We start from the raw sequence: 21,555 nt of genomic DNA on the forward strand, positions 1-21,555 counted from the left end.
GTTTTTATCTTCAATTCAAACTCTTGAACTCTTTTTTGGATAGATTTTATTGTTGATGACTTTGGATTGTTTTTGGATTTTCTTTGACTTTTCAAAATGGCTGACCCTTCTCCAATTCCTAAATTTCGTAAATGTAATGCTAGGGATTGTAACAAACGTCTTCCAAAGGCCTCTCTCGACCCACATACCGTGTGTTCTAATTGTCGGGGTAAAACCTGTCAATTAGGAGATCGGTGTGATGAGTGCGTGGTACTTTCGGAATTCGGCTGGCTAGAGTTTGATAAGTATTCTCGTAAGCTAGAGAGAGATAGGGTGAGGAGAAGTTCCTCTAGATCATTAGAATTTTCCTCCTCCCATGCCCCTGAACCTAATCCTTCTCCAGTAGTAGTTGTGCCTGAACCTTCTACTAGCACTCATGAACCATCAATGCGGGATATGTTGCGTGCCATTCAAGCGTTGGGCGAGAGAGTTGAATCTTTGGCTACGGACCGTAATCAACTCATGGCGGATGTGAAAGAGTTAAAGTGTCAGAGTGCCACATTAGAAAATCGTGGGGATAAAGTGATTAGTGCGCAAAGTGTTATCAGTGTTGCGACCGAGGGTTCGTCTGTTCGTGCTTGTCGTTCGCCTAGTCCGAGACCTCTTGCAAGCTCCCATGCACCAGGGAGAAGTAATGTCGTAGGACTTATGGAGACGAGAGGCTTTAACCAACGAACAGACGTTCCCTCTATGGTTTCGGGCGTGTCTCGTCAAGACCGCCCCTACCATAAGACGAGCGAGGCGGTTTTCTCCTCGTCTTCCGAAGGCTTCTCGCGTAAGAAACCGTGGAGCAAGGTTTCGAGACCCTTAAAGCGGAAGTCAGTCCCTTCAGGACAGGTCCAGCGTCCTGGTTGTAGCCATTGGGACAGCTCTGACCCTGTGCAGTCATCGGAAGACTGCTCGCCGCCTAAACAGAAGAGTAACACAGGCTCCGAGAGTCTTAGTTTAGGCAATGTTTTGCAGTCACAGACGTTACCATCGTCGCGACCCGCACCCACTCCCGTTGATCCTAAATGGGTTGTACTGCAGGATATGCAGAATAAGCTTGCCTCTCTTATGGAGGAGTATACTGCTGAGCAGGTTCACGATGATCCTCACCGTTTAGCTGATCGAGATCCTGGCCGTCAGCCGCCCAAACGAGCCTTTGCTCGTCCTGTTGACGTTGACGTTACAAAGTCACGTCAGTCACGTGACTTAGAGCCTCACTCGATGCAGTCCCGTGTTGACTTTCAGCCGCTTGTGGACGTTCAGCCGCTGCCGCATGCTCGTGTTGCAACCAGCTAAGTTGACTTGTTTTGACGTTGAGCGTCAAGCACCGCAGTCAAGAGTTGTTTTAACTGCTCAATCTAGGCAGTCAAGGCAGTCTCGAGTTGACGTCGAGCGTCCTCCCGCTCCTGTTGTTGTTGCTAGTCAGTCCGTTAAGCAGTTACATGACGTAGCGTCCTGGACTGCTACTGATGCTCCTGTGCTTGTGGACTCTGCTTGTCAAGCATTGCCACCAAGGCAGGTCTCTCCCTTGCTTGAGACTCATCAGTTGTCGGACGAGGTTCCTTCAGATGAGGACGTTGCTGATCCTCATCCTAATGATAATCCTTTGGACGTTTTGTCGGATGTAGAAGAACCTAAGGCTGTACAACCTTCGATGGATTTTAAGAAAATCATGATGATTTTCAAGGATCTTTTCCCAGATCATTTTGTTGCTGTTGCTCCTCGTTCGCCTCCATCTGAGTTTGCGCTAGGCTTAGCTGCTACCAAGCCTGCCTTTACTAAGCTAGTGCTTTCTCGCTCTTCTAAGAGGGCTTTACGTCTTCTAGGCGACTGGTTGGATACCAGGAGGAGTTTGGGGAAGACGGCCTTTGCCTTCCCACCTTTTAAGCTAGCTTCTAGATCGAGCGTCTGGTATGACACGGGAGAAGTTCTCGGCTTGGGAGTCCCTGCCTCTGCCCAGGGTGACTTCTCAAGCCTCGTAGACTCTCCCCGTCGCCTGGCCATGAGACTCTCGAAGATTTGTTGGTCCTCCTCGGACCTTGACCATCTACTTAAAGGCGTATACAGGGCCTTTGAAGTTTTTAACTTTCTAGATTGGTCTTTAGGAGCATTAAGTAGGAAGATCTCGCCTGCTGACCAAGATGTATCCTTACTTATTATGTCCTGTATGGACAAAGCCATCCGCGATGGCTCCAATGAGCTCACCTCCACCTTTACGTCGGGAGTCTTGAAGAAGAGAGAAACCCTTTGCTCTTTCCTTTCAGCAGGAGTTACTCCCTGTCAAAGATCGGAACTGCTCTTTGCTCCCTTATCGGCTGCCTTGTTTCCACAACAGCTGATTAAGGACATTGCTGCTTCGCTTGTGCAGAAGGACACACATGACCTGATGGCTTCTTCTGCTCGCAAGGGAGCTCCTTCTTCATCCTTTGTTGTGAGACCCAGAATCAAGACTCCTGCGTCTAGATTTATCCCGCCCTTTCGTGGCAGAGCTCCCAGCAGGGGAGGCTCTCGTGCCGAGGGAAAGAGAGGTAAGAAGAGAGGAGCCAAGTCCTCCCGTGGCAGAGTCTGACTGCCCACGGCCTCAGACAGCGGTAGGGGCCAGACTGAACAGCTTCTGGCAGGCCTGGGAGAAGAGGGGTGCAGACCAAGAGTCTGTTCTGTTGCTCAAGGAGGGGTACAAAATACCGTTTGTACGCAGACCTCCTCTAGTAACAGTTCCCATAGACCTCTCTCTCAGGTATCGAGAGGAGTCAAAGAGACAAGCCCTACATCACGAAGTGTCTCTGTTGCTAGAGAAGGGAGCGGTGGTGAAAGTCTCGGACCTTCAATCACCGGGGTTTTACAACCGTCTCTTCCTAGTCCCAAAGCATACAGGAGGTTGGAGGCCAGTGCTAGACGTCAGTGCCCTCAACGTTTTTGTTACGAAAACAAAATTTACGATGGAGACCACGAAGTCCGTCTTAGCAGCGGTCAGAGAGGGAGACTGGATGGTCTCTCTCGACCTGCGAGATGCGTACTTCCACATTCCTATACACCCGGATTCCCAACCGTTTCTGAGGTTTGTTTACAGGAATGTGGTGTACCAGTTTCGAGCACTGTGCTTCGGCCTCAGTCCTGCTCCTCTCGTGTTTACGAGGCTCATGAGGAATGTGGCAAAATTCCTTCATCTATCGGGAATTCGAGCCTCCCTGTACTTGGACGACTGGCTTCTCAGAGCATCGTCCAGTCATCGCTGTCTGCAGGATCTACATTGGACGTTGGGTCTGGCCAAGGAGTTGGGACTTTTGGTCAACTTAGAAAAGTCCCAACTGATCCCATCCCAGACGATTCTATATTTGGGGATGGAGATTCGCAGTCTAGTTTTTCGGGCTTTTCCGTCTGCCACCCGAATAGAACAAGCCCTGCTCAAAGTCCGACTAATGCTGAAAAGAGAACGTTGTTCAGTAAGGAGTTGGATGAGTCTCGTAGGGACTCTGTCATCCCTGGAGCAGTTTGTCTCGCTAGGGAGACTGCACCTTCGGCCTCTCCAGTTCCATTTAGACTCTCACTGGAACAAGGGCAAGACTTTAGAGGCTGTATCAATCCCGGTCTCCGAACCAGTAAAAGCATGCCTGAACTGGTGGGACAGCAACATCAGTCTGAGAGAGGGCCTGTCCCTAGCAGTCAAGAACCCAAACCACGTGTTGTTCTCAGACGCGTCGGATTTGGGTTGGGGTGCGACCGTGGACAGTCGGGAATGCTCGGGTCTTTGGACCTCAGTTCAGAAGAGCATGCACATCAACGGCAAGGAGCTATTAGCAGTCCACTTGGCCTTGATGAATTTCGAGAGCATTCTTCGAAACAAAGTGGTAGAGGTCAATTCAGACAACACCACAGCTTTGGCATTCTCCAAGCAAGGAGGCACTCACTCCCACACGCTGTACGTGATCGCAAGGGACCTCCTCATATGGTCAAAAAATCGAGGCATCTCCCTGTTGACAAGATTCATCCAGGGGGACTTGAACGTCTTGGCAGACTGTCTCAGTCGGAGAGGTCAGGTGATCCCCACGGAATGGACCCTCCACAAGGACGTGTGCAAGAGTCTTTGGGCGACTTGGGGTCAACCCACCATAGACCTCTTTGCCACCTCGTTGACCAAAAGGCTCCCAATCTATTGCTCACCGGTCCCAGATCCAGAGGCGATCCACATAGACGCGTTTCTACTGGACTGGTCTCACCTGGACTTGTATGCATTCCCACCATTCAAGATAGTCAACAAGGTACTGCAGAAGTTCGCCTCTCACGAAGGGACAAGGTTGACGTTGGTTGCTCCCCTCTGGCCCGCGAGAGAGTGGTTCACCGAGGTACTTCAATGGCTGGTAGACATTCCAAGGAGTCTTCCTCTAAGGGTAGATCTCTTACGTCAGCCCCACGTAAAGGATGTTCATCAAAGCCTCCCCGCGCTTCGTCTGACTGCCTTCAGACTATCGAAAGACTCTCAAGAGCTCGAGGCTTTTCGAAGGAGGCAGCCAGTGCGATTGCGAGAGCTAGGAGAGCTTCTACCATCAAAGTATACCAGTCGAAGTGGGAAGTCTTTCGAGACTGGTGCAAGTCAGCATCTGTGTCCTCTTCCAGTACCTCTGTAGCCCAAATCGCAGATTTTCTCTTACATCTGAGAAATGTTCGCTCCCTCTCAGCACCCACTATTAAGGGCTACAGGAGCATGTTGGCTTCGGTCTTTCGACATAGAGGCTTAGATCTTTCCAATAATAAAGATCTCCAAGATCTCCTTAAGTCTTTCGAGACCTCTAAGGAACGTCGTATGGCAACTCCTGGATGGAACTTAGACGTGGTCCTAAGGTTCCTGATGTCAGACAGGTTTGAGCCATTACATTCAGCCTCCCTGAAGGATCTCACCCTCAAGACACTTTTCCTAGTGTGCTTGGCTTCGGCTAAAAGGGTCAGTGAGATTCATGCCTTCAGTAAGAACATCGGCTTTTCCACAGATAAAGCCACATGTTCACTTCAGCTTGGTTTCCTGGCCAAAAATGAACTGCCTTCTCATCCTTGGCCTAAGTCATTTGATATACCTTGCCTGTCAGAGATCGTAGGCAACGAACTTGAAAGAGTACTGTGTCCAGTTAGAGCTCTTAAGTTCTACTTAGCTCGTACTAAGTCCTTACGAGGTGGATCTGAGGCCTTATGGTGCTCAGTTAAGAAGCCATCATTACCTATGTCAAAGAATGCTTTGTCATATTTTATCAGATTTTTAATCCGAGAGGCTCATTCTCACTTGAGTGAAACAGACCGTTGCTTGCTTAAAGTTAAGACACACGAAGTAAGAGCTATAGCAACTTCCGTGGCCTTTAAGCAAAATAGATCTCTGCGAAGTATTATGGACGCGACCTTTTGGAGAAGCAAATCGGTATTCGCGTCATTTTACTTAAAAGATGTCCAGACTCTTTATGAGGACTGCTACACACTGGGTCCATTCGTTGCAGCGAGTGCAGTAGTGGGTGAGGGTTCTACCACTACATTCCCTTAATCCCAATATCCTTTTAATCTGTCTCTTGAAATGTTTTTAATCTTGTTTTTGGGTTGTACGGAAGGCTAAGAAGCCTTTCGCATCCTGGTTGATTTGGCGGGTGGTCAAATGTCATTTCTTGAGAGCGCCCAGATTAGGGGTTTGATGAGGTCCTGTTGTATGGGTTGCCGCCCTTGATACTTCAGCTCCTGGGAGTCTTTCAGCATCCTAAGAGGATGGCTGGGCTTCGTGAGGAAGACAGACTAACAAGGCAGAGTAATCGTCAAAGTGAGCTTCCTTACCAGGTACTTATATATATTTGGGTTTTGTTATGATATAACTGTCAAAAACTCTAAGCATATACGCCGTAAACTGTATTAATACTGGTCTCTACCCACCACCATGGGTGTGAATCAGCTATTATATATTCACCGGCTAAGTTTAATATTTAAAAATGATATTTTGATTATAAAATAAATTTTTGAATATACTTACCCGGTGAATATATAAATTAAAGGCCCCCCCTTCCTCCCCGATAGAGACCCAGCGGGATGAGAAGAACTGGAGCTGTTTACATGTATATGCGGTATCTGGCCGATAGTTGGCGCTGGTGGGCACACCCGCAACCTTCATGGCGATCGCTCGCGAGTTTTTGTGTTTTTCTCTCGAGCCGTCCGAGACGTCAGCTATTATATATTCACCGGGTAAGTATATTCAAAAATTTATTTTATAATCAAAATATCATTTCATGGCTGGATGAGAGGGGAAAATTACGTAATGAAAGTATGGCGAACTGTTGGGAAGCATTAGAAATAGAAGTTGAGAAACAGAGAAGTAGGAAGGCTTTAGAAATTGAGGAAAATGTAATTGATAGACACTTTTCCCCAAACGGGAGCTCAGAAAGAAAAGAGGAGAAGGTGATGGAGAAAACTCATTTCACACCTAACCCTATAGGGAGATGATGCAAAAATGTCTTATGAAAATGAGGAAGCCTGCGGACTTTCGCCCGGACGCCTGCGTGTTCAACGACCTGATCCTGCACGCGAACATTCGCCCGTGCACGCGCGCAATCAGTCTCCTGCGCGCTCTCCTGTATACCCACAGTCTCCCGTGCGCGCTCATACGCGCCATCACTCCTGCGCGCCCTCGCAATCGCCCGCGCGCACGCCATCAGTCTCCCGCGCGTGACCCCTGGTATTCTCCTTCGCACGAGCACCATTACGCGCCCCCCGCGCGAGCGTCAATACCCTCCTGCGCGCAAGGCTGCTGGACAACGCACGGCAAGGTCGCCATCGCCGCATTCCCCTCCCCGCAAGCGCATAACAGCGCGCACTGTGGAGGAAGGGAAACATCCAGAAAGGTCCAGGATCTCTTCTTCTTCTTTTTTTCAGGCGAACCCCCCTATGGAAACTCCTCCCAGGGATCCGTCGATCCCTCTCCCTCCAGAGGGAGTGTCTGACACCGCTGCTGTCAGTCAACAGCCATGGTTCGGTCCGCTAATCAGAGCAGTTATGCAGGCTTTCAAGCCTGTTCTCTCTGAGTTTGGGCACAGATCCTTGGCTGTCTCTACCCCTCTGAAGAGAAAAAGAGGAGTTCCAGATGCGGTGACTTCTCCGAGAGCCAAGTTGACTCCTCGCAGGCCTTCGAGACAGGTTCCTTCACCCCCCCAGACTTTTTCTCCTTCCCTGTCGGACGAGGTCTTCCCGTCCTCAGGGGAGTCACGTGAGGTGGAACGTTCCCCCATCGCACCAATGAGGGAAACCGCACCTCGCGTTGAAAAGTCTTCCCGGGTAGGGGCTGAGAACTTGCGACCGTCTATGTTAGGGTCCTTCCCTGGAAGGAGTCGAAGGACTCGAAGACGGTACCAAAATCCTCGACAAGACTTAGGACGGAGCCAGCTAGCCACTCGGAGAATGTCCGCGAATCACCCCAAGAAGAGCCTTTGGGGACAGGAGACTTCGCTGCAAGTCCAACATCCAGAGGAGAACTACAATGTCAGAGCATGCATTTTGGCAGGTGCTGACTCTTATGAGGGCTCTCAATATGTTTGCCGACCCGAAGATCCCCCCTCGAGAGGGCAAAGACACTCAAAAACCTTCTAAGGCCAGTGCGGCTCTGCCTTGGTCTGTGGGGGTTAAGAGTACCAGGGACAAGATCGCTGTTCAGCTCTCTGAGTTGTCCTCCTCCAACCGTTCCAATGCCGTCAACAAGCTTCTCCCACCTCCTCGCGTACAGTAAAGGGGGTACTTCGAGATCTTAGAGGAGCCTTGTTTAGCTCTTCCTCTCCACCATTTGTTGGAAGAGCTTACCAGGGGAGTCCCTCTTGAGAGACACTCCAACCAGCAGGTCTCGTTCTTGGCAACCGAGATCCTTAACCAGGAGAAGGTTGTGAGGTGTGCTATGCAAGCCACTTCGTGGCTGGATATCTGGTTAGGGACCTTGGGTATCCTGATACGCTCTGAGGACTTCTCTAAAGAACGTACCAGAAAAGCTATGGAGACGTTCCTCAGGCACTCGCACAATCGAGTTTCTGGCCCACCAAGTCTCGAACTTGTTGGCAAACACCATCCTGAAACGTCGGGATGCGGTGGCTCAGAGGTTCCATCAGGAGGTCTCTAGCACCGAGATAAATAGGCTCAGGCATTCTTCCTTAGAAGGAACGAATTTGTTTGAGCTTAAGGATGTGGAACAGGCCGCTGAGAGGTGGAGGAAGTCCCACCAAGACTTCCTCCTGCATAGGGCTTTGACATCCAAGCCCTATAAGCCTCCAGCACCGCAGCAGTCCCGTCCGACCAAGACCACAAAACCGACGGCAGCAGCGAAGACAGTGGTGTTTAAGCCCTATCTTGTCAAGGACAGGAAAGGCAGGTCTCGTTCTTGGCAACCGAGATCCTTAACCAGGAGAAGGTTGTGAGGTGTGCTATGCAAGCCACTTCGTGGCTGGATATCTGGTTAGGGACCTTGGGTATCCTGATACGCTCTGAGGACTTCTCTAAAGAACGTACCAGAAAAGCTATGGAGACGTTCCTCAGGCACTCGCACAATCGAGTTTCTGGCCCACCAAGTCTCGAACTTGTTGGCAAACACCATCCTGAAACGTCGGGATGCGGTGGCTCAGAGGTTCCATCAGGAGGTCTCTAGCACCGAGATAAATAGGCTCAGGCATTCTTCCTTAGAAGGAACGAATTTGTTTGAGCTTAAGGATGTGGAACAGGCCGCTGAGAGGTGGAGGAAGTCCCACCAAGACTTCCTCCTGCATAGGGCTTTGACATCCAAGCCCTATAAGCCTCCAGCACCGCAGCAGTCCCGTCCGACCAAGACCACAAAACCGACGGCAGCAGCGAAGACAGTGGTGTTTAAGCCCTATCTTGTCAAGGACAGGAAAGGCAGGTCTCGTTCTTGGCAACCGAGATCCTTAACCAGGAGAAGGTTGTGAGGTGTGCTATGCAAGCCACTTCGTGGCTGGATATCTGGTTAGGGACCTTGGGTATCCTGATACGCTCTGAGGACTTCTCTAAAGAACGTACCAGAAAAGCTATGGAGACGTTCCTCAGGCACTCGCACAATCGAGTTTCTGGCCCACCAAGTCTCGAACTTGTTGGCAAACACCATCCTGAAACGTCGGGATGCGGTGGCTCAGAGGTTCCATCAGGAGGTCTCTAGCACCGAGATAAATAGGCTCAGGCATTCTTCCTTAGAAGGAACGAATTTGTTTGAGCTTAAGGATGTGGAACAGGCCGCTGAGAGGTGGAGGAAGTCCCACCAAGACTTCCTCCTGCATAGGGCTTTGACATCCAAGCCCTATAAGCCTCCAGCACCGCAGCAGTCCCGTCCGACCAAGACCACAAAACCGACGGCAGCAGCGAAGACAGTGGTGTTTAAGCCCTATCTTGTCAAGGACAGGAAAGGCAAAAAGTCCTCCAGAGGGGGTAAGAATCCTAGAGGGAGCAGCCGAGGCTGCAAATGCTAGGATTGGCAGTCCCCCTGCATGTCCACCAGTGGGGGGGATGCCTTCCAAGTTGCGCAGACAGGTGGCAGCAACTCGTGGCCGATTCCTGGACTATTTCCGTAATCAGTCAGGGATATCGCGTCCCGTTCACAACGTCTCTACCTCCCCTGATGACGAATACAGTGTCATTGAGCTCCCTTGCCTTGGGATCAGCAAAGGGGCAAGCCCTTCGGGCAGAAGTCCAGACCCTGTTGAAGAAGGGTGCTCTCCAAGAGGTCCTCGACGGATCCCCAGGCTTCTTCAGTCGACTCTTTCTTGTGAAGAAGGCGTCTGGAGACCAGTCATCGATCTCTCGGCTCTGAACAAGTTTGTCAAACAAACTCTGTTCAGCATGGAGACCGCAGACATGGTCAGACTAGCAGTGAGACCGCAAGACTTCATGTGTACACTGGATCTGAAGGACGCGTACTTCCAGATCCCAGTCCATCCGTCTTCAAGGAAGTACTTAAGGTTCAGCCTAGACAACATGGAGTACTAGTTCAAGGTGCTGTGTTTCGGTCTCCACAGCACCGCAGGTTTCCACCAGAGTGTTCACCCTAATATCTTCATGGGCACACAGGATCGGCATCTGTCTCCTTCGTTATCTGGACGACTGGCTGATCCTAGCAGACTCTGTGTCATCCCTTCATCAACACCGGGACAAACTTCTGGGACTTTGCCAGGATCTGGGGATCATGGTAAATCTCGAGAAGTCCTCTCTGCTTCCCACTCAAAGACTGGTATATCTAGGCATGGTTATAGACACCAATCTCCACAAAGCCTTCCCATCAGACGACAGGATAGCAAGGCTGAGGAAGGTCGCAAGCCCTTTTCTCAGATGAGAAGAACTTCCAGCCCAATCGTGGTTACGTCTCCTCGGTCACCTTTCTTCTTTGGCTCGTCTAGTTCCCAACGGTCGCCTCAGGATGAGATCCCCCCAGTGGCGGCTGAAGTCCCGGTGGAATCAAGGTTACGATTCCCCGGACATTATGATCCCTATGGGACCTGCGGAACGGACGTACCTCCAGTGGTGGGTGACAGACGAGAACCTACGAAAAGGAGTGGATCTTCTCGTCCTCCCCCGGATTTGATGTTTTCGGACGCCTCAAAGAAAGAGTGGTGGGCCCACGTACTGCACCACACGACCTTAGGCCTGTGGTGAGAATCAGAAAAGTGCCTCGATATAAATCTTCTAGAGATGAAGGCTGTTTTTCTGGCCCTCCAACAGTTCCAGCAGTACTTGGCGGGTCACTCTGTGGTGGTGATGAGCGACAACACCACAGTAGTGGCTTACATCAACAAACAAGGAGGTACCTCCTTTACAAAGCAGCTATCCCATCTTGCAGTAGAGATGCTGAGATGGGCCAAAGTCCACTCGATTCCGCTATCGTGCCGAGTTTCATTCCAGGTAAGAGGAATGTGCTTGCCGACAATCTGAGCAGAGCATCTCAGATAGTGAGTACCGAGTGGTCTTTGAATCATCTAGTAGCCAACAAAGTCCTGACTTTGTGGGGTTCTCCGACTGTAGATCTGTTCGCAACAGCTCTGAACTTCAAGCTTCCGCTGTACTGCTCCCCAGTCCCAGACCCCAAAGTTCTCTGGCAAGATGCCTTCCAACAACGGTGGGACAACATCGACGTTTGCGTCTTTCCCCCGTTCTGTCTGATGAGGAGGGTGCTCAACTAGACCAGAACATCGGTCAATCTTTCGATGACCCTCATAGCTCCGCTATGGCATCACGCGGAATGGTTTCCTGACCTTCTGCAACTCCTAACGGAGCTACCGAGAGAGCTCCCTCCACGGCACAATCTACTCAGACAACCACATGCCAACATCTTCCACAAAGCCATAGCTTCGCTACGACTTCACGCTTGGAGACTATCCAGCATCTCCTCGCTGAGAGAGGATTTTCGCAACAAGATGCGGTCAGGATGTCTGGACATCTGTGAAAGTCATCCGCAGCTGTCTACCAGGCAAAGTGGAAAGTCTTCTGTGGTTGGTGTCATGGAAGGGGTATCTCTCCACTCGATGTCACTATTCCAACAATACAGTAGCGGAGTTCCTCGTGTATTTGCGGGAAGAAATGCGCCTTTCAGTCTTGGCAGTGAAAGGCTATCGGTCAGCCTAAGTCTAGCCTTCAGGCTCAAAGGAATGGACATTTCTTCCTCGCTGGAACTTTCCCTACTCATACGAAGTTATGAACTTACCTGCCCTCAATCGGAAGTGAGACCTCCTCCATGGAACGTGGATCAAGTTCTCAGATTTATTAAGAGACCTACCTATGAACCATTACGCCAGGCTTCAGATCGCCACCTAACCTGGAAGACGGTGTTCCTACTAGATTTGGCTTCGGCCAAGCTTGTTAGCGAACTTCATGGTCTCTCGTATGACATCGCCCATTCAAGGGGATGGGGGGAGGTAACGTTCAGATTCGTCCCTGAGTTCATTACTAAGACTCAGAATCCTGGAGTAGCGGATCCTCGATTCGAGTCCTTCCGGATTTCTAGTCTTCGTTCTGTAACAGATGACCCAGACCATCTCCTACTATGCCCAGTAAGGAGTTTGACGCTACAGTGATCCCTCGTTTATCGCGGTAGATAGGTTTCAGACCCGACCGCGATAGGGGAAAATCCGCGAAGTAGTGACACCATATTTACGTATTTATTTAACATGTATATTCAGACTTTTAAAACCTTCCCTTGTACGTAGTACTGTTAACAAACTACCCTTTAATGTACAGAACACTAATGCATGTACTACAGTACCCTAAACTAAAACAGGCACAAATATTAAAGGCGATGTTATATCATGCGTTTCATAAACACGCCAAAAAGCACGATAAAAAATGGCAACCATTGTTTTGTTTACGTTTATCTCTGATCATAATGAAGAAACAAACGCATTTAGTGTACTCATCTGTGTATGGGTTAGTTTTTGCATCGATTATATTGATTATACAGTATGTTGATTTTGTTATTACCAATGTTTTACTTAATTTTTCTTAGGACTTCCAAATGAAATGTTTTTCTTTATGGGCGGCGTCATAAAGTACGCTCCATCTTCGATCGTACTGTAATAAACAAACGAAGGCATTTAACGCGCATGATGAAAGTGATAAATAATGATATTACAGTAAAAGCTTTTAGAAAATATGTTATTACAAATATTGTTTTCCGTATCTATATAAAATCATACATACGTAGCAAAGCAGGAAAACAATTTACGAGAGAGAGAGAGAGAGAGAGAGAGAGAGAGAGAGAGTGAGTTGTTTTACGTACGTAAATGTAAATTTTAAACAAAAAAAAAGCCCCATTTCATATAAAATAGGTAATTACAAATATTTTACTTTATCATATTACAGTAGTCTGTATAATACTGTAAAGTTCAGTACAGTATGTTGTTGTTAGTCGTGGCGATGAAATTCTCACGAAACAAAAACACGGCATTCGATTACAACAGCTGATTCTCTCTCTCTCTCTCTCTCTCTCTCTCTCTCTCTTCGTGTTATAGAATACTTACATATAGATGAAGAAACTAAAATTAGTTTTCTTAGTGTCAATTAAATACGAAACGAAAAAATTATGCCGAGTCTACATCCATTTCAATCGTAGCTAAAAATACGGCATCCGATTTCATCAGCAAACCACTATTTTTTGGGAAACATCATTTTATTCTAGAAAATTGCTACTCTTTAAATAGTTAATTGCACATTAAGAAAGCGTGTACTTTTGTTTTTAAATTTCGGGTGTGTTTTAAAAATCGAATATTGTTGACTTCTTTTTGTTTTACTTTTGGCTGTGATCAGATCAGCTGACGTCTAGCTGCCGCTCTTGAGAGCGTACGAATACACTAACAAAGTATCGTTTATACCATTTCTTAACTTATTCAAACCGTCTATACAGTTGATATTACATAAGCACCAATTTGTTATAACCTATCAAATGTTTTTGTTTATTACATTTAAAACTACACACACACACACACACACACACTCTCTCTCTCTCTCTCTCTCTCTCTCTCTCTCTCTCTCTCTCTCTTTTAATACTGTCACGTCCCCATGCCCTGACGAGGTGGTATTGGGAGAGTCCTAGTCTACAAGTTTCCATCTAAAGAACTTCAGGTCAACTTCCTAGGACGAGTCACACTTCGTTATGCCTTCACACACAGCTTGCGTAGGCCGCAGTCCTTGCATAGCAAGGCTCTAGCGAGGTGCAGGGACTCCTTATTTCTTGGGTGCTGACACACTCAACGAGCCCCCGGGCAAAGCCAAAAAGTCAGTACCGGATGGGACGTCCACCCTTCCTAATTGGTGAGTCACCCCTATTAAATAGCATGGTTTGTATGTCAGTTACGGAACAAATGACAAATTCGTAGATAATTTGTATTTTTCCTAACTATACAAACCTTAGCTATTTAATCAAACTTGCCTGCCAGCCCTATCCCCCTTGAAGTCCTACCTCCAAGCAAAGTGAGCTCAAGCACAGGTGTGTGTGAGGGGGGGGGGGGGGGTTAGCAAGCTACCCTCCCGTACCCCCGCTAACTAGCGGTGTGGGTAGTAAACCCTCGTTAAGTTTTAATGGCTCGTCATTTCAGCTACGCCGAAAGTAATACCCCTTTTAAATAGCTAAGTTTTGTATACGGTAGTTAGGAAAAATACAAATTATCTATGAATTTGTCATGTAATGTTGTAATGGCCAAATTAAATGCAGTATAAGTTTAACCTTTATTAGATTTTGAAACATGCATACTGGTATTTGGTATTTATTAACACTTATTTCTGTACAGTTATTCTTTGAATTTGTAACATTTTTCGTGATATATTTTTCATATTTATGTAAAATTAATTGTGCATCATTCATTTAAGGTTCTAGATCTTTCATGGAGCAACTGTGGCAGATGTTTGATGGCAGTTTCCAAAGATGGGACCCTAGCTTTTATTCATTTTTCTATGGGTGAAATTGGTCATCCTTTGTCAGAGGACGAAACGGTAAGTCTGTTCAGTAGTTGACTATTGTTATTGACCCTTGTTACTTTAGTTTTATCATAGTGTATTTTGAGAAGTTACAGAGTACGTGCTTTATTTTTGAGAAATTAATGTACTTAGAAGGTTTTTAACCGTTTATTGTGTATCATCTCAACAAACTTATTCATTGAAAAAGAGGCCATTTCTTTTTGCCATTTTTACCATAAGAAAATAATGAAATTCTTTTCCAAGTAATTTTAAATTATATAAAATCAATAATTACCTGACTTCCTTTTGGTACTGTGATTGCCCACCTTTTATAATGATATCTTTGTTGTATTAATTTGTCATGAAATTAAGATATGTATATGGGGATCAGTCATAAATACTATAATGAAGGTTATTTAATAAGGATACAAGATCATTCTAGTCAATAGAGATTTTCCTTTTAAACTACAATCAAACTGGCTGTTGCAATAGGTTTCTATGATATTTTTCTACCCCCACACATTCTCTTATTATTGTACAGTACTGTAAACCAACCACTCATATTAGAATTTATTTGAAATTGTAGTTTATAGTTTTTCTTGTTAATTTCGTATACTGTAGAAGAGTGATGTACCTGATTTCAATTACCTTCTAAAATTAATAATTAATGCTGAACACACACACACACATATATATATATATATATATAATATATATATATAAATATATATATATATATATATATATATATAATATATATATATATATATATATGTATATTTCTGGGCTCCGAGCTGTGCCGCCCAGTGAAACCGACATTTACCCGAAGGGGCAGGCTCAGTCCACCTGGGTCCGGCCCTTAAACGAGTGGGAGTGTGTTAACACTACGTTAACACCTCACAAGAGCTCGTACACGATGTTTGTAGTGGACGAGTAAACCCCTACTCCGTGTGTCACTAAGATAGGGGACCTTGCTCAGCAGGCAATAAATGAGGACAAGCCGTTACCGCAACTGAAGGAAACGAATCCGACTTCCCTCCTGTTCCCGGGGTATCACGATTGCTGGACTAACGCCCTGGCGACCTTCACATCGGGTAAATTAAGCGCTGACTGTGCATCCATTCAGTTCAGTGAGTGGCTACCCAGGCTTCCGGAATCCCTGATATGCCTCGAGTTCGAAGCCTGTGTGCGCCTGAGTAGATCTATCAACTCGGCTACAATGGCAGAAAAGACCTCTTTAATGTATGAAGAGGAACCACCTTTTAAGGTCTTGACGAAGTCATTACTTCAAACCTTACTGTCTGATTCCTACGACTTCTTTGCGGCCAGACGTCGTTGCTTTAGGCATGTCTTGTCTGAGGCCACTATCAGACATGAGCCTATCAAGCTCATTAAAGCCCCAGTCTGGGGCCCTGACTTATTCCCTGAGGATTTAGTCAACAACGTCGTCAGCGGAGCTGCTAGGGTCAATCAGAGCCCCAAGGTTCGATGGGGCTTAGTCCCCAAGCGCAAGTTCAAACCGGCCAGCAACCAATCTCGAGGTAGAAAGAGTCTGAGACCTTTCCATTCCTTCCAAACCGGCAGTCCCAACAGGTGGTTCAGACCATCCCGGTGGCACAAGGGAGTCAACCTTTCACTTCGAAGGGTCAACCCCAACAGCAATACGTGCTGGTTCCTCAGTCCCAAGTAGCAACTACTGTACCTCCTATGCTACTTCCCCAGCCCTTAACCCTACCTTTGAAACTCAGGGTGCTTTCCAGGGTTACTAGCACGCCAGAGGCACTAGCTCGAGAGGAACTTTTCGCAACAGCTACTCTCGAGGCCGAGAATTCCGCGGAGGCCGAGGAGGTAAATCCGCAGCAAATCATTGGGAGTTCTCGGGTAGGGGGAAGACTTTACATCTTTCGGAACTGTTGAACGTTCAATATTTGGGCTTTCAGCATAATTTCCAAAGGTCTGGGGTGGAGTTGGATAGAAAGGCCCCCTCCACCAACCAGTTTTCATCAACACCCAACGGAAGAGCTAGTCTTATATGAAAACGATCTATTGCAAAAGAAGGCAATAAAGGAAGTAAATCGCTTGTAATTTCAGGGTCGCTTGTTCAGCGTGCCAAAGAAGACTCAGAATAGCGAAGAGTAATCCCGGACCTGTCACTTCTGAATTCTTACATTCAATGCGACAAGTTTCACATGCTGACTGTCTCTCAGGTGTGGACCTTGCTTCTCTGTGGGGCCGTCACCGCCTCTATGGATCTTGCAGACGTTTGCTATCATGTTCCGATAGCAAGGCATTTTCGTCCTTTTCTAGGCTTCAACTAGGCAAGAACTGCCTCACAGCAACTACAGAGTGATAATCTCTTACAACAGTTTTGGTTCCAAATCAACTTTGAGAAATCTCGTCTGGTCCCGAAGACAAGTTTCAATGGCTAGGATTCAATGGGTTCTATGCGCCCACACTCTGTGTCTCCCAACAGCCAAAGGAACGATATAGCAAAACACACTACGTTTTCTCAAAGACAAATTGTCTTCCAGGAGAAATCAAGAGAGAATCCTGGGTGCCCCCCAGTTTGCCTCAGTAACAGATATACTGCCGAAGGCCAGACTGAAAGATATAAGCCGAGTATGGTGCTCCAGGGCAAACAAGTAATATCGAGACAAAGGGCTCGACTCCAACCAATTCTGAAGAAAAGTCTTCAACCATGGACAAAGGTCAAAATCTGGCAAATCCGTTTCCTTACAATATCCACCCCCAAGCTGGTCATTCACACAGACGCCTCCTTAAAAGGGGGGGGGGGGGGGGGAGAATACTCTCAGTACAAGAAAGTCCAGGGACTATGGTCGACAATATTCCGCCAACTTCATATCAATGTCTTATAGGCCATGGCGGTATTTTTTACCTTAAGCAACCGGCTCCAGCCAAAAACCAACATATCAGGTTTGTTCTAGATAGCTAGTGGCGGACGCGCTTTCGAGGACAACTCTGCTGGAGTCGGAGTGGTCACTAGATCCAAAGTCCTTCAGATGGATTCTTTCTCAGGTTCCGGATCTCCAGATAGATCTGTTTGCAACAGAGTCCAACCACAAACTAGAGTGCTACGTAGCCCCCAACCCGGATCCTCGGGCTTACGCCACAGACGCAATGTCATTAGTCTGGAACACTTGGGAGGGAATTTACCTATTCCCACCAATAAATCTGTCGATGAAAGTGTTAGACAAGCTCAGGACTTTCAAAGGCCAAGTTGCTCTAGTAGCCCCCATCTGGCCCAAGAACAACGGGTTTCCCCTTCTGGTGGAACTGGGTCTCCACCTCGACAGATCCCCAATCCAATACTAACACAAGTAGTACAACTCGCAGGTGTGTTAGCTTCCTCAAAATTCAGAATGCCCTAACTTTATGGACTTTATGAAATTTGCAGCTCAAGGGGTGCAGATATTGATCCTCAAATACGCTATTTTTAGAATCAGATAAGAAGGAATCCACCCTTCGACAGTATGATTCGGCTGTTATGAAACTTGCAAGTTTTTAAGGGACTCAAAGGTTGAGACGATGACTATGAATCTGACAGTAACCTTCTTCAGAATTTTATTGAATCAGGCTTAGCGGCTTGTACTATTACCACAATTAAGTCAGCCTTGAAGAAGATTTTACAATTGGTTTTAATATTGACCTTACAGATTCATACTTTTCATCCATCCCGAGAACCTGCGCCAGATTGAAACCATCAACTCACCCTAGCTCAGTTTCCTGGTTTCTGAATGACGTACTTAAGTTGGCTTCAGACACTCTTAACGAGACTTGTCATTATATTCCATTGTTTAGGAAATCCTTGTTCTTAATGAACCTGACTTCTGGTGCCAGAATATCAGAACTTTCAGCCTTGTCTAGAGATCCAGGTCATATTGAATTTCTCTCGTCAGGGGAAGTACTCCTTTCCCCTGACAAAAGATTTTTAGCGAAAATGAGGACCCGCAGGACAGACGGTTCCCGTGGAAGATTGTCCCACTTCCGCAGGACCCATCTTTATGTCCAGTAAACACTCTGGAAGCCTACTTAAACATATCTTCCATTCAGTCCTCAGGGCCCTTATCCATTAGAGAAGATGGAAGAACCATCATCCTGAAAGGAATCAGACAGCAGATTCTGTATTTCATTTACGGGCCACCTAGAATCATTCCCACATCACTCCCTCACGTCCATGATATACGAGCTGTAGCTACCTCAGTTAATTACTGTGAACTTCGCTGGACTTTCTAAATACAGTAGGGTCCCGAATTATGCGAGAATTTGGTCGATGAATGACCTCGTATAAATGGAAAATCGCAGATTTCGAAACACACAACTAACAGAAATAATTACATTTGGCCCTGGCAACCGGCAACTTGCTTATTCAAACATGTTTACTACCCTTTTCCATTACTTTCTTTGTACTGAACTGTATTTCTTTATAATATCAAATTGTTCTTGTAAATAAATCAAACATTCAATATACTTTAAAGTTCTAATAACTTGAAAAATGGTTAAAATTACAACCAGGATGGGTGTAAACACTGTATATTTCCCGTTATAACACGACCCAAAATACAGACAAATTTTAATGTTTGTCATATCTATTGTTTAAGACAACTGGTGAATAGCAAAACCATCACTCTATAGACTAGCTTTTGTTGTATGATTGAAAATCCAAAATTATCAAAATAAAGGCGATTTTATATCATGCGTTTCCTAAACAGGCCAAAAAGCACAATAGGAAACGACAACCAATGTTTTGTTTACGTTTATCTCTGATCATAACGAAGAAACAGACGCATTTACACATCTGTGTATAGGTTAGTTTTTGCATCCACAGCAATCTTACCAATATTGATTATATGTTGATTTTGTTATTACCAATGCTCTACTTAATTTTTTTTCTAAGAATTTCCAAATAAATGAAGTGAATGCCATTTATATAATGTTTTTCTTTATGACGCCGCCTGAAACGGAAACCTTCCATTTGTTTACGCTCCATCTTCGATCATAATAAACAAACGAACGCATTAAACACACATGATCAAAGTGATAACTAATGATATTACAAACATTTAGTAAACATTATGTTATTACAAATATTTTACTTATCGTATCCATATAAATTCCTAAATTCGTAGCAAAGCTGGAAACCTTTTTTTTCCTTATGCGTTTAATCCACAATAGGAAACTGCCGCTAATGACAGAATGATAATTTACGATAATTCTAAACTGTTACGAAGGATAATTGTCCTTTCCATATCCAAAATACTTTTCCTAACTTCAGTTAGGAAAACCATATGGAAAAATGGTAAAAAGAAGAAAGTACTAGGCCTATTTTTACAGTCATCGAACAATTAGGTTACCGCTATTACGTTCGATGTGACAGAGAGAGAGAGAGAGAGAGAGAGAGAGAGAGATGGTTTTAAATGTACTAAACAATAAATATAGTTTATAACACATTGGTCCTTATGTAATATTAACTGTATTGATGGTTTGAATAAATTAAGAAATGGTGTAAACAATTCTTTGTTAACGTATTCGTACGCGCATATCCGTGAGAGCGGAAGCTAGACATCAGCTGATCTAATCACAGCCAAAAGTAAAACAAAAAGTAGTCAGCAATACTCGATTTTTAAAACACACCCGAAATTTAAAAACCCAAGTACATGTTTTATTATAGCGCAATTGACTATTTAAAGAGTAAAAATTTTCTGGAATAGAATGGTGTTTCCTAAAAAATGGTGGTTTGCTGACGAAATCGGATACCGTATTTTAAGCTATGATTGAAATGGATGTATACACGGTATAATTTTTTGTTTTGTATTTAATTGACACTTTAAGAAAACCGATTTTGGTTTCTTCATCTATTTGTAAGTATTGTATAACACGAGAGAGAGAGAGAGAGAGAGAGATAGAGAGAGAGAGAATCAGCTGTTGTAATCGAGTGCCGTGTTTTTGTTTCGTGTACCTCCTGAAGCGAGGAATTGATCGCCACAACTAACAATTGTTATGTTAATTTCATTCTTAAACTCAAGTTGCCATATGTGAACTAAGGTTTTATTTCTTACGGAGAGAGAGAGAGAGAGAGAGAGAGAGAGAGAGAGAGAGATTTGATGGCAGAAATTCGAGAGAGAGGATTTGATGGCAAAAATTTGAGAGAGAGAGAGAGAGAGAGAGAGGATTTCTGCCATCAAATTTCTCTCTCTCTTTCTCTCTCTCTCTCTCTCTCTCTCTCTCTCTCTCTCTCTCGAGACAGAGAGAGAGAGAGAGAGAGAGATTTTTATTTTACCGTCTACTCTACAAAACTAATCTTTGCAAAATATGACAAAATATTGCCGACTCGTTACCGTAGTTTAGGCTATTCACTGCCGATAAACGAACCCAGTCTACTCGTGAAAACCTTGAACGTCCGGAGGGAAAAATAAGGCTTTTATATATGCTGTACTAAACAAAAATAATGCTTTAATATACCATCATTAACACTACCATTACAATTATCGTAAGGTTGGAGAAAGATAATGATTGCCGAGAACGTAACCACAATTCTGTTTACATTTTGTCAGCTGGACTCGCACAGTTAACAGTTGATTTCATTGTTGATGTGGAATTTTATCCTTAAATAGGCTATTCATTATGAAATTATGTTAATAAGATGTAATGTTAATATTGTTTTGTAAAATTTATTATAAATCACCGTATTTAGGGCTACCAATATGCTTAGAAAGACAATAGATTTGATACATTTTATAGTGCTTGACTCGCAGACTTTGAACAGTTTCGCAGATACAGAAAATTTATTTTTGAAAAATAGAGGTCGCATAAAAGGGGAATCGTATAATTCGAACACGCATAATTCGGGACCCTACTGTATACAGGCTGGAAGTCTCCAACAGTATTTAAAAGCCACTGTTTCAAACCTCTGGAAGCCTTATATTTGCTACAGTGGCAGCAGGGAATGTGATTCCTCCTAAACATAGTGAATCTTAATCAACTATGTCTTTCTATCCTCTTACCTGTTATTTTGGATTTTATTTTACTTCCTCAGGTATTGTTCCAAGTTTTAGGACCATTTCTCTT

At 45.3% G+C, this 21,555-nt stretch overlaps 1 protein-coding gene across 1 annotated transcript in view; it reads left to right on the forward strand.

The window, feature by feature from the left end:
- Nucleotides 1–21,555, forward strand: part of Hira (histone cell cycle regulator-like protein) — a 257,277-nt gene that overhangs the window by 121,581 nt on the left and 114,141 nt on the right. The window contains exon 8 of the mRNA XM_068358689.1: nucleotides 14,383–14,505. Within this exon, the coding sequence (XP_068214790.1) occupies nucleotides 14,383–14,505 (123 nt within the window). The remainder of the gene's footprint in view (nucleotides 1–14,382; nucleotides 14,506–21,555) is intronic.

This window comes from Palaemon carinicauda, chromosome 35 (assembly GCF_036898095.1).
Source record: "Palaemon carinicauda isolate YSFRI2023 chromosome 35, ASM3689809v2, whole genome shotgun sequence".
Classification (NCBI taxonomy): domain Eukaryota; kingdom Metazoa; phylum Arthropoda; class Malacostraca; order Decapoda; family Palaemonidae; genus Palaemon; species Palaemon carinicauda.